At 42.6% G+C, this 14,111-nt stretch overlaps 1 protein-coding gene across 1 annotated transcript in view; it reads left to right on the forward strand.

Annotated features, from left to right (window-relative positions):
- Positions 1–14,111, forward strand: part of itga9 (integrin, alpha 9) — a 422,554-nt gene that overhangs the window by 313,219 nt on the left and 95,224 nt on the right. The window contains exon 21 of the mRNA XM_072263117.1: positions 7,928–8,017. Coding sequence (XP_072119218.1) covers positions 7,928–8,017 — 90 coding nt within the window. The remainder of the gene's footprint in view (positions 1–7,927; positions 8,018–14,111) is intronic.

Here is a 14,111-nt window from a genome sequence, read left to right on the forward strand (position 1 = left end):
TCTCCGTTTCCTCAGCACTACCGGCCCCCCACCTATCTTCGTATCATCAGCAAACTTAGCCACAAAGCCATCTATTCCATAATCCAAATCGTTGATGTACAATGTAAAAAGAAGCAGCCCCAACACTGATCCCTGTGGAACACCACTGGTAACCGGCAGCCAACCAGAATAGGATCCCTTTATTCCCACTCTCTGTTTCCTGCCAATCAACCAACGCTCTATCCACGTATGTAACTTTCCCATAATTCCATGGGCTCTTATCTTGTTAAGTAGCCTCGTGTGACACCTTGTCAAAGGCCTTCTGAAGATCCAAATATACAACATCCACTGCATCTCCCTTGTCTAGCCTACTTGTAATTTCCTCAAAAAATTGTAATAGGTTTGTCTGGCAGGATTTTCCTTTAAGGAATCCATGCTGAGTTCTGCCTATCTTGTCATATGCCTCCAGGTACTCTGTAACCTTATCCTTGACAATCGACTCCAACAACTTCCCAACCACCGATGTCAAGCTAAGAGGTGTATAATTTCGTTTTTGCTTCCTTGCCCCCTTCTTAAATAGCGGAGTGACATTTGCAATCTTCCAGTCTTCCGGAACCATGCCAGAATCTATCAACTTTTGAAAGATCATTGCTAATGCCTCCGCAATCTCCACAGCTACTTCCTTCAGAACACGAGGGTGCATTCCATCTGGTCCGGCAGATTTATCTACCTTTAGACTATTCAGCTTCCTGAGTACTCTCTGTCGTAATTGTGACTGCGCACACTTCTCTTCGCTGCCACCCTTGAGTGTCCAGTATACTGCTGATGTCTTCCTCAGTGAAGACAGATGCAAAATACTCATTCAGTTCCTCCGCCATCTCCTTATCTCCCATCACAATTTCTCCAGCATCATTTTCTATCGGTCCAATATCTACTCTCACCTGTCTTTTACTCTTTATATACTTGAAAAAGCTTTTAGTATCCTCTTTGATATTAATTGCTAGCTTCCTTTCATAGTTAATCTTTTCCCTCTTAATGACCTTCTTGGTTTCCTTTTGTAAGCTTTTAAAAACTTCCCAATCCTCTGTCTTCCCACTAATTTTTGCTTCCTTGTATGCCCTCTCCTTTGCTTTAACTTTGGCTTTGACTTCTCTTGTCAACCACGGTTGCATCCTTTTTCCATTCGAAAATTTCTTCTTTTTTGGAATATACCTGTCTTGCACCTTCCTCACTTCTAACATAAGCTCCAGCCACTGCTGCTCTGCGATCTTTCCCGCCAGTGTCCCTTTCCAGTCAACTTTGGCTAGTTCCTCTCTCGTGCCACTGTAATTTCCTTTACTCCACTGAAATACGGACACATCAGATTTCGGCTTCTCTTTTTCAAAATTCACAGTGAACTCAATCATGTTATGATCACTGCCTCCTAAGGGTTCCTGCACCTCAATCTCTCTAATCACCTCCGGTTCATTACACAATACCCAATCCAGTACAGCCGATCCCCTAGTGGGCTCAGCAACAAGCTGTTCTAAAAAGCCATTTCGCAGACATTCTACAAATTCTCTCTCTTGAGATCCAGTGCCGACTTGATTTTCCCAATCCACTCACATGTTAAAATCCCCCACAATTATCGTAACACTGCCCTTCTGACAAGCCTTTTCTATTTCCCGTTGTAATTTGTAGTCCACATCACTGCAGCTGTTTGGAGGCCTATAAATAACTGCCATCAGGGTCCTTTTACCCCTGCAGTTTCTAAGCTCAACCCATAAAGATTCTGCACCTTCTGATCCTATATCACCTCTTTCTAATGATTTAATATCGTTTCTTACCAATAAAGCCACGCCTCCCCCTCTGCCTACCTTCCTATCCTTCCGATACACCGTGTATCCTTGGACGTTCAGCTCCCAGAGACATGTGTCCTTTAGCCACGTCTCAGTGATGGCCACAATATCATACCTGCCAATCTGTAGCTGTACGACAAGATCATCCACCTTATTCCTTATGCTGCGTGCATTTAAGTATAACAACTTAAGACCAGTATTTGGTACTTTTTGCTTTGATTTCACTGCAACTCATCCCAATGGCTACAAATTTGCCCCATCACCTGCCTGTCTTTCCTGACATCTTTACTGCTCACTATCTTATATTTATTTCTGTTTTCCCCTTCCTCTGCTCTATCATTCCGGTTCCCATCCCCCTGCCAAATTAGATTAAACCCTCCCTAGCAGCTCTATTAAACTTTCCCGCCAGGACTAGAAGGCCTGTTTCCGTGCTGTAATTGTTATATGGTTATATGATATTGGTCCCCTTCGGGTTCAGGTGTAACCTTTCCATTTCGAACAGGTCATACTTCCCCCAGAAGACATCCCAATTATCCAAGAATCTGAAGCCCTGCCCCCTGCATCAGTCTCTCAGCCAGGCATTCATCTGCCTGATCCTACTATTCTTGCCCTCGCTAGCATGTGGTATCATCATGGTATCCATACAGAATACAACCCTGAGACTTGTCTTTCTGCAGGCAGCCACGAAACAAAGAAACACCATGGAACCCGTTGAAAGAAAACACCAAACACCCAACGTGCATGGAAAAAAAAGAGCAAATCTTCCAAATTTCCAATGACTGGGATGTATGCTGGTACCTCCTATGCACGTTGCTGGCATTTACCAGCAAGATTCAATCTATTGTTATTCAATGAGTAACTGACTTACTGATTTACTAACCAATAACCAGTAAGATGCCATTCTGTCCATCACAATCCTGCTGTCTCCCAGAAGAGCAAGCTCATCAGACCCATTCTCCCTAGCCTCTCACGTTGTTTTCTCTCATATGCCAATCAACTTACCTTAGTATATTTTATCACATCGCCCCAATATTCAGGTAATTTACTGCAGCCTATTAACTTACCAATATGTCTTTGGGATGTGGAATGAAACCTTAGCAATGAGGGAAACCCACACTGTCACACCGCGTAAGTGAAAACTCCATGCAGATTGTACTACAGGCCCCCTGATAAAAAGGAATTAGAGGAACAATTATGCGATAAAATCATAGATAGTGGCAGCAATAACAGGAGTTGTAATAGGATTTTATCTTCCCTGTTATTGACTGGGTCTGCCACAGTCTGAAGAGGTTGGGGCAGAATCCATGAGCGAGTTCTGGAAAGTTTCATCAAGCAATATGACCCTTCGTGAGAAGAGGAGCTGCACTGCACCTCCTCCTGAGGCTGGGAATGTTGACTGAAGTGTCAGTGGGCTAGCACTTTGGGACCAGTGACTATAATTTAATGAGTCTTAAAATAGTTATGGTTAAAAATAGGACTGATCTACCAGTTAAAGTCCTAAATTTAGGCAAGGTTAATATTGATTATATTAAATAGAAACTTGTTAAGTTTGATTAGGCATTGCTGTTAGCAGGTAAAGTTCAAAGTAAGTTTATTATCAAAGTACATATATGTCGCCATATACAACCCTGAGATTTGGTTTCCTTGTGAGCATACTCAGTAAATCCAAGAAACATAATCGAATCAATGTGGTGGACAAAGAACAATGTGCAAAAGACAGCAAGCTGTCCAATTACATAATAAAAAAAGAATAATAATAAATAAATAAACAATAAATATCAAGAACATGAGACAAAGAGTCCTTGAAAGTGAGTCCATAGGTAGTGGGAACAGTTCAGTGATGGGGCGAGTGAAGTTATCCACTCTGGTTCAGAAGCCAGATGATTGATGGTTAGTAACTGTTCCTGAACATGGTGGTTTGGGTCCTGAGGTTCCTATGCTTTCTTCTTGATGGCAGCAGTGAGAAGAGAGTATGGCATGGGTGGTGGGAGTCCTTGATGATGGATGCTGCTTTCTTGCAACAGCACTGATGGACTGAGCCATATCCACTACTTTATGTAGGATTTTCCATTCAAGTGCATTCGGTGTTTCCATACCAGGCTGTGATGCAACCAGTCCCTCTACTCTGCTACTCACCTGTAGAAATTTGCCAAGGTTTTAGCTGTCATGCCAAATTTTCAAAAACTTCCAAGGAAATAGAGGTGCTGCCGTACTTTCTTAATAATTACACTCCTCTTCTTCATAAATATGAAGGGGCATGTGGCGACTGGGAGACTTTTAAATTTGAGATGGGGTACAGAACGAGCGTGAGACTGTTAGAGTGAAGAATAGGACAGCCAAAATTTGGGAACTGTGATCGACAAGGGATATTCAGGGTCCAGTTAGAAGAGAGGAGAAGGCAACTGTCAGGGTTAGGCAGCAAGAATCAAGTGAGTCTCTTGAGGGAATAAAAGGGAAACAAGCTTAGTACAAAGGGAACTTAGCAGAGCCAAAAGAGGAGATGAGAGGCCTAGCAGTTCAGGTACTGGAGCATCTTAAAGATTCTTTAAATATATTAAGGATAAAAGGTAATGAGGGAGAGAACAGGTCTCCTTAGGTCAGTGTGTTCATCTAGTAAGTGTGGAATCATGGGAAATGGGCAAGGTCTAATTTAATGCTTCTCAGCTGTATTTACAGTGGAGAAAGGTAGGGAAGCTATTGAGTTCAGGGAAGATGGAAGTGATACATTGAAACATACCAACATTACAAAAGAGGAGGTGCTGGCATTCTGTGTTGCTGCACAGTTTTTGAAGGTGCAAGAATGTCTGCTTAGGTAAGACAATATGACAGAGAGGTGACTGTCATCATGGAAAGTAGGTGCAGTGATTGAGGTACAGGCAGTATTGAATCTGAAGAGGTTCCAGGTGAAACTAAAGCGTAGACTGGGCAATCAAAGGAATGAATGCAAAGTTTACCTGAGGGGAGTGAAGTCAGTAGTTGGTTCAATGCATGCAAAGGTCATATGCACAAGGAACTGCTACAAGATCCAATAATATGAGCCAACAGCTTTAGTGGCAATGAATGTTGGTGCTTGGATATGTGACACTTCCAGACATAAAGACATAGAGGATTCACACTGTCATGCAGCATGCCTGAGGGTGGCAGGCTGGGACCGTATTCCTAGGAACCCACAAAATTGAGAGGTGACCTTACATGGTGTTTAAAATCATGAGGACATTGATAGGATTAATGGATATAGTCTTTTCCGTGTGAAGAGGAATGAAAAACTAGAGGGCACAGGTTAAAGGTGAGTGGTGAATGAAGGGCAGCTTCTTCACACGGAGAATGGTATGCACATGGAATGAGCTGTGCTGGGTGTGATAACAACATTTTAAAAGACAATTGATTTTGGGCAAACCACAGGCAAGCTCTGGACAGGCACCACGGTTGGGATGTGGAAGAGTTGGGCTGAAGAGCCTCTTTACCTGCTGTATTACTCTAAGAGATGGCCCTTACTGGGACAGATACTGTAGAAGTTAATGTTATAGATAATAGAATTAAAATTAGTATAACTGTATTTGAATTTACAGATAAATTGTGTGCTTGTGCATTTATCGTTAAGATGTAAATGCCTTGTTCTGTCAGCAGCCTTTGATGAGAAATTCTAATCTTTTATTTATTTATTGAGCTGCAGTGCAGAGTTGGCCCTTCTGGCTCTCTGAGCCGCACCACCCAGCATCCCCAATTTAACCCTAGCCTAATCACAGGACAATTTACAATGACCAATGAACTACCAGCCGGTACGTCTTCAGACTGTGGGGGGGGGGGGGGGGGGCGGGACCTGCAGGAAACCCACACGGTCACAGGGAGAATGCACAAACTCCTTACAGGCTTGCTTTACTGAGCAGAAATGTGGAAGGATGCAAGAATGTTACAATACCAAAGTTGAAAATGTGTGATTTTATACTCAGAGCATATACCCATCCTATGTTATGCAATTTAAATATTTTAGGGTACGTCCACACTACGCCGGATAATTTTGAAAATGAAGCTTTTTCTCTTCGTTTTGACCTTATGTCCACACTGAAACGGCATTTTCATCCCCTGAAAACGGAAATTTTCAGAAACTATCTCCAGAGTGAATAAATCTGAAAACGCCTAATATCCGCTGTAGTGTGTACGGGGTAACCGGAGAGATTTAAAAACTCTGTCATGACAACACCACAACAACATTGCTTGTTCGGCTTCTGCTTGGTACTGCGCAAGCTGTTATAACGCACAGTCGGTGTGAACGGCGTGAGAGTTAAATTGTAAAGTAAACTTTTTTGACTATTTAAAAACGCTGTCATGATGTGCCAGAACAGATGTTCGTTGTTTTCTTGAACACAAACTCCATACAACCTAACAATTTCAGAACAGACAGCAACGAGACTGAAGCCAGAAGAGTTAGAGATGTACTCACCAAATACTTTGACCCATAGCTTACTGAATAAATAAGTATACTCACTTTGCCTTGTTTTCTGTCCTTGCTTGTATGAAGGTGCTTTACCTATTTATGCAAGTACTTCTCTGACAATAGATGTGTAACAGCTTAATGTAACATTGTATGGAAATACAAGATAACACTGATGCAGACGTTTTATACATTTAACAAGGTGCTTTATTAATGCAACAGAGTTAGTCAGTTTTTCAATGTTTGTCGTCAGCCGGGTCGTACTGTCCGTGAACTCCCTGTCGGTTGCCTCCATACGCTCCAGTATTTTTTTTTAGTTTTATAGTCCTCCTGCGCAAGAGCCAAGAGCAAGTCCTTTTAAGTTTTTCTACTCTATAACTGGACAAATGCGCACCAAGTATACCATTTCCTCTTCGCTTGTTTTCTGTAGATATGTCCTGTGCGTGCCCAGTAGGAGGAGAATCGCCCAAATACCCGTCTAATGTGGACGGAGATATTTTGAAAAACGCTTAGTGTGGATGCCTGTCGTTTTTACTCGAAACCGGCGTTTTCAAAATTATCCGGCGTAGTGTGGATGTAGTCTTAAAGGTGATTGTTGGTCATACTGCAAAACAAGTGGAAAGTTAGAGAACCACATGCTGCATCTTCTCAGCAGTTCCAACTGTCCAGGGCATTGTTATAGTAAAGGTTTAATTGCATGAGCTCTATGAATGTTAATGAGCAGCACACCAGCCAAGTACAGTCGGTGTGGTCTCTAACCAGAAATAGAGACCTCTCTCCCTGATTGCCAATTCAAGCTTATCTTGATTAACAACTTGGGAAGAGTGAAAGAGGCAGAATGACCTCTGACCCTCATTCCAGTTTGGTATTGAAAATGATACTTGAATCCCTTCCTGTTATTGGTCATTGATCACCCACCAATTTCCATATTTCTGACTTAGAGTATAACATTTCCTCTTTCTTCAGACTTCACAGTTCAATTAAAAAATTAGACTAGCATACAGTTTGTAGCTGTAATGAAGAGTCCACACTTTAAAGATTAATCTATGTATTGTTTTTCAGGAGCTGATTAGTTAGCTGTAAATTAATAGCATTCTTTATCATTTCAGATTCTAGGCATCTTTATATCACTAAAAGTGTTGTAACATTTAAGTATCTAAGTTTAAATTTTAATGGAAATTTGTTTTGAATGCATTTAACTTTGTTTCCATAAAGCAGAGACTCAGTGTGCTTCTTACACTCTGTTATGGGTCTCTTGAGACAGCAGCACTTTGATTTTTGGTCCTTTCACCTTGAAATTGAGGGGCTTTGAGCCAACAGAGTGTTTCCAATCCATTGTGACCTTTGAGATTATTATCAGTTAACACTTTCAAATTCTGGAATTCTTCCAATGTTTTATGTTTCCTTTTAATCCGGTGGGACATCATTACTTGTCTACAAAAATATCCATTGATTGTAGTATTTAAAAATACCCTTTAGAGTTATTGAATGCTGCAGCTGTTTTTTTTCAATTGTGACTTTTAATATTCAAATATAGAGCAATTTTGAAAGGAATAATGACTTTTGCCAACATCACTGAGGTAAAAAAAACAATGCAGCATTGTACTTATTTGACTTTTGCTGAAGGATCACGTACATAATACAGATTTCTAAGATTTTTTGTGTTTGTTTTCTGCAGTGGGAACGTGGAGCATAATGACACTCTGCATGACAACACACTTATCCTCACAATGCCTCTGAAACATGAAGTGGATACTGCTGTGACAGGGTAACTATGATCAATGTACCGCTATGTGTTGAAACTGGAGCATAATTTGACACAAAGTGCTTCAAGGTTAGGAAGTCAGGTGGAACTATGTTCGCAGGGATGTTCACAGTGCAAATTGGGATTCCAGTACTGGATCTGGATTGAGGACAGTGGCCATCCAGTGAAGAGTAAGTAAGGAGCAAACACCTGCTTGCTGTAAGTGCTGAGGGGTGTGATGAAAAGAGTAGCTGACGATGAGAGGAATCTGTTGAAGGCAGGGGTTCCTGTCGTGACTGATCGAAGACACCAGAGAGACACTGAAGCTGGTGGATATCCAAGTCTTCATTCCAGACAACAAGCAGGCATGACACTGGAGACACTCTTGGAAGAAGAGGCCTCCTGACCCAATATTACGTCATATTTTTTTATGTTAGAGAACAAAGTTAACAACAGGACAATTTCTGTAGTTACGAGTCATTCATGATGCTTCCTTTGAGTTTCAAACTCCTCCAGATCTTCACACCAACACTGAGTATTAATCACCTCTGTGTCTCTATGCAGACATCTCAGGAGAATGGGTGTTTCCTGGTTTGAAATCAACCCTAGTCTGCAGCTCCAGGAAGACCATTGTTCTGGCTACATTTAAGATTCAATCTACAGTCCATATTCAGGTCTGAAGACTGGTTGGTGTTGAAATTAATATTTGTAATATACCATAATTCCAGAATATACCCTAACAGTTCCCAACATTTTTATTCCATGGACCATTACAATATATAAGGGTAAACACGAGGAATTCTGTAGATGCTGGAAATTCAAGCGACACACATCAAAGTTGCTGGTGAACGCAGCAGGCCAGGCAGCATCTCTAGGAAGAGGTACAGTTGACGTTTCGGGCCGAGACCCTTCATCAGGACAATATATAAGGGGTCTATAGAACCCCAGGTTGGGACCACTATTTCAAGGCACTAACAACAATGAGAGTGAGAGATCAGATGAGCAGAGGTTGGAAAGCAGATGAGAGATCAGGGTCAAGAAGAGGCTTAGAAAACTGCATTAGGTCTGGAGACATCAGAGCAAGGACTGGTGGTGTGGGCAGGCATAAATACTGCATGGAAATTTGTTTTCCATACTTACCATTTCACTTTTAATATTGAGTAAGTGATTCTTGCCCGTTATCTCAAGCATTAATGCTCAGAGAACGAGTGAACCATGGCGGAATTTATTTATTTATTGAGATACAGAGGGAATATGGCCTCCCATCCCTTCAAGCCATGCTACCCATCAACCTCCCCAATTTAATCTGAGCCTAATCACGTGACAATTTGCAATGACCAATTAACCTATCAACCAGTACATCTTTAGATTGTGGGAGGAAACTGGAGCACCTGGAGGAAACCCACGCGGTCACGGGGAGAACGTACAAACTCCTTACAGGCAGCAACAGGAATTGAACCTGCGTCACCTGTACTGTAAGGTGTTATGCTAACCACTGTGCTATTGTGCCACAATACTCAATATCTGCTCATCAAAATGGAATGAAATAGTGGCAAGGGAGTCTGACTGATGGTCTGCACAAATAACAAGGAGCATGGAGATGATCTAATTGTTGTAGTCAGCACATCAGTAGGATTGACGGGTGATCTGACCATGCTGGGATGTACAGTAGGTGCAGAATCAAAGAAGAAAAAGTGGACAGGTGCAAGTTCTGAACACACAATGTAAGAATATTCAAACAGGAAGGACCACAGCAAGGCAAAGCGATGCCCATTTTGTTACTGCAAGATGTAGAAAGCATTTATATTGTCAGATGACTTCTCCTTTGTGCCTTTTCTGTGAAGGACAGTTTAGTATAGTGTCAGATTTAGAAACAAACCCCTGGAGGCGCTTAGCAGGTCGAGCAGAATGTGTGAATGGAAGGTGAGGGTGGAATTGAGAGACAGAGAAAGATGGGTGGTTGATGGAGCAGACTTGATGGGCTGTATAGCCTAATTCTGCTCCTGTGTCTTATGGTGGAAGTGAACAAAATAGAATGGTGGGCGCAGGAGAGGGTGAAAATGGAGACTGTGGCTAGAGGGTGACCAGCAGGAACACAAAGGTAAATAAGGGATGTGATAATGTGTATCACAACAGGATGGGAATCTACTGAGGGGGAAGGGGATGGAAATGGGAGCATTGCCCAATTGCCCACTTCTTTCCTGGTGGTGTTGGATCTGAGGTATCTGTACCTCTTGCCTGAACAGTGGGAGCAGGAAGAGAGCATGGCTGGGTGGTCGGGATGGGCGATGATGAATGCTGCCTTGCTGGGGCATCGCTTTATGTAAATGTACTCAATTGGGGTGGCATGGTATCTTAGCGGTTAGCGTAAACTACAGCGCCTACAATTGGGGTTTGATTCCCATCACTACCGGTAAGGAAATTGTACGTTCTCCCCTATGACCACATGGGTTTCCTCTGGGTGCTCCCATTTCCTCCCTCAGTCAAAGCATTCTTAGATTAATTAGTCACACGGGTGTAACTGGGCGCTGTGAGCTCATTAATTAGTTACACGGGTGTGACTAGGTGCTGTGAGCTCATTGATTAATTAGTTACACGGGTGTGACTGGGCGCTGTGAGCTCATTGATTAATTAGTCACACGGGTGTGACTGGGCACTGTGAGCTCATTGGCCAGTAGAACCTGTTACCTGTACGTGTAAAAAAGTAAATAATAAGTAAAGTTTCTGGTCTTGACCTTTCAGGACTTGTATGGCATTGCAGTAGACTTGTTCTCTTTTTCACTTATGGGATGTGGGCCTGGAAGGTGCTGCCTTAGGAATTTTGGTGTTTGTTGAAGTGCATATTGTAAATAATACACACTGCTGCAACTGTTCGTCGATGGTGGAGGGATTGGATGCTTGTGGAAGGGGTACCAATCAAATGGGCTGCCTTGTACTGGATGGTATTAAATCTCTTGAGGGTTGATGGAGCTGTACTCATCCAGGCGAGTGGCAGGTATTCCATTACAGTCCTGACTTACGCCTTGTAGATGGCGGATAGACTTTGGGGAGTCAGGAGGTGAATTACACACTGCAGGATTCCTAGCCTTTGACCAGCTGTGGTAGCCGTGCTGTTTATATGACTAGACCAGTTCAGTTTCTTGTCTATGGTGTGTATTCTCCAAAGAACTCACCACAATGCTGATTAGTTTTCCTGGGCCACAGTTCATCGTTCATGTATGGTAGCTCCTGCTGCTCCCAAGAGGAAGCGTGAGTTGAAAAGGAATCTCGAAGCACTGACGCAATGGAGTGAGTTCTTCACCATCACAGCAGATGGAGGAAAAGATCAAAGAAGAGAGCTGTGCTTGTAAACCTCATGCAAAAACAAGATGTTGCTTGTTTATGGAGACAAAACTGAAGAGGATCTTAGTTGGACCTTAATTAGTATAATTTACACCATCTTAATTAGCTGGTGAAGGGGGAGAAGATTAATTCTGCCTCCTCCTGCACCTCCCCCATGCCAGTTTACATGTGGTAGCTGGGGAAGGTGTGTGGTCTTGGTGATGTTAAATCACTGAGGCAGTAGTAGCTATGTGTGTTAGAGAGGAATGATTTTGTCATTTGGCATCCCCTGTGGGGAAGTTGCATTTAAACAGAGTCAGAGTTACAGCAATGAATCACTGCTGTCCCTGGACTGTTGACTGGTAGCACTCACATCTGCTGTAATGACGTGCTTCAAGAGGAGGTTGTCTATATTTAAAATTAACTCCTGCCACAGTGAGGACCAGGAAATGCTGCAGTTCGTCCAGCGCTGCAGCAGGTCTGCGGCAGACATAATCTCACTGGCTCACCGCTGCGCTTTGGAGCAACTGGGCATGAGCAAAACATATATCAGGTTGTTCTTTATAGATCAGGGTAAATCGCCAAGCTTCTGAACCTGTACCTCTGCACTGGATCCTCGGCTTCCTCACTGGGCGACCACAGTCAATATGGATCAGTGATAACACCTCCTCATCGCTGACAATTAACACAGGGCTCTTCACCGATGTGTGCTTAGCTCACAGCTCTCCTCTGTCTACACTCCTGTCTGTGTCTAGACACAGCTCAGACACCATATATAAAAATTGCTGATAATATATTGTTGGTAAAATCTCTGATGGCAGTGATGTCTGATGGTGTACTGCACTGAGGTAGATCAGCTGGGTGAGCAGTGTCACAACATCTAGGCAAGGCCGAGGACTAGACTGTGGACTTCAAAGAACAGAAATCAGAAGAACATGCAGCAGCCCACATTGAGAGGTCAGTGGTGACAAAGGTGATCAGCTTTAAATCCCTGGGTGTCAGCATCTCAGAGGATCTGTCCTGTGCCTAAAACATGAAGAAGGCAAGCCAGCGGCTGTACTTCGTTCAGAGTTTGAAGAGATTTGTGAATGTTCTATAGATGTAGGGTGGAGAGCATTGAGATTGGTTGCATTACAGGTATGGAGGGTCCAGTACAAAGGATCACAGGAGGCTGTAGAGGGTCATCATCTCAGCCAGTTCCACCACGGTTAAAACCTTCTCACAATTCAGGACATCTTCAAGAGACAGCAACTCAGGAAGGTTGTATCTGTCATTAATGACCCTCATCATCTGGGACATGTACCTACCATCAGGGAGGAGGTACAGGAGCCTGAAGATCAGTACTCAATGTTTTAACAATGGCTTCTTGCACTTTGCCATCAGATTTCTGAATGATACATGAGCATGTGAATACAACAGTGTTATTTCATTTTGGCAGTGTATATTTGCACTCTATTGGTTCCACAAAACAACAGATTTCATGTCATGTAAAGTGGTGAAAGTGTACCTGATTCTGATTTTAAAGTACAATAGCTGAAATTTAGTCCATGTCAGTTGCAATTTTTAAATACTTTTTCAACTTGTAATAAGAAACACAAAAGCTCTTCTGGGTCATTAAAAGGAGTCTTTGCATCCAACTATAGCAGATCAGTATCAGGCTTAACATCACCAGCATATGTGGTGAAACCTGTTGTTGTTTTGCAGCAGCAGTACATTGCAATACATAACAATAAAAACAGTAAGTGTGTGTGTGTGTGTGTGTGTGTGTGTGTGTGTGTGTGTGTGTGTGTGTGTATACGCGCGCAACTTATTGAACTTAATACATTTCAACAGCTCCAGAACATCCTCTTCCTTAATGTCTGTACATTCAAGCATTTCAGTCTGTTGTGAGTCATCCCTACAATTGCCAAGGTCCTTTTCCGTGGTGAATACTGAAGCAAGGTATTCATTAAGTACCTTTGCTACATCCTCCAGTTCCATGCACGTGTTTCCTCTCTCACTCCTGAATGGTCCTATTCTCACATGGCTCATCCTCTTGCTCTTCACATACTTGTCGGATGCCTTGGAGTTCTCCTTAATCCTGCTCGCTGAGGCCTTCTCATGGCCCCTTCTCGCTCTCCTAATTTCATTCTTGAACTCCTTCCTGGCACCCTTGTAATTTTTTAGAGCTCTAACATTACCTAGTTTCTTGAACCTTTTGTAAGCTTTTCTTTTCGTCTTAACTAGATTTTTTTTATGTTGTTTGTACACCACAGTTCTTTAACCCTACCATCCTTTCTCTGCCTCAATGGAACATACCTATGCAGGACTCCATGCAAATGTTCCCTGAACATTTGCCACATTTCTGCTGTGCATTTTCCTAAGAACATCTGCTCCCAATTTATGTTCCCAAGTTCCTGCCTAATGACATCATATTTCCCCCTACCCCAATTAAATCCTTTCCCAAATTCTTTGCTCCTATCCCTTTCTAGTGCTATGGTTAAGGAGATAGAGTTGTGATCACTACCTCCAAAATGCTCTCCCACCGAGAGATCTGACATCCGACCAGGTTCATTTCCCAATACCAGATTAAGTACAGCCTTTCCTCTAATTGGCTTATCTACATATTGCATCAAGAAACCTTCCTGAACACACCTAATAAACTCCACCCCATCTAAACCCCTTGCTCTAAGGAGATGCCAGTCAATTAAAATCACCCATCACAACAACCCTATTATTATTGTACTGTTCCAGAATCTGCCTCCCTATCTGCTCCTCGATGTCTGTTACTATTGGGGGCATCTGTAAAAAACACCCA

This window comes from Mobula birostris, chromosome 1 (assembly GCF_030028105.1).
Source record: "Mobula birostris isolate sMobBir1 chromosome 1, sMobBir1.hap1, whole genome shotgun sequence".
Lineage (NCBI taxonomy): Eukaryota > Metazoa > Chordata > Chondrichthyes > Myliobatiformes > Myliobatidae > Mobula > Mobula birostris.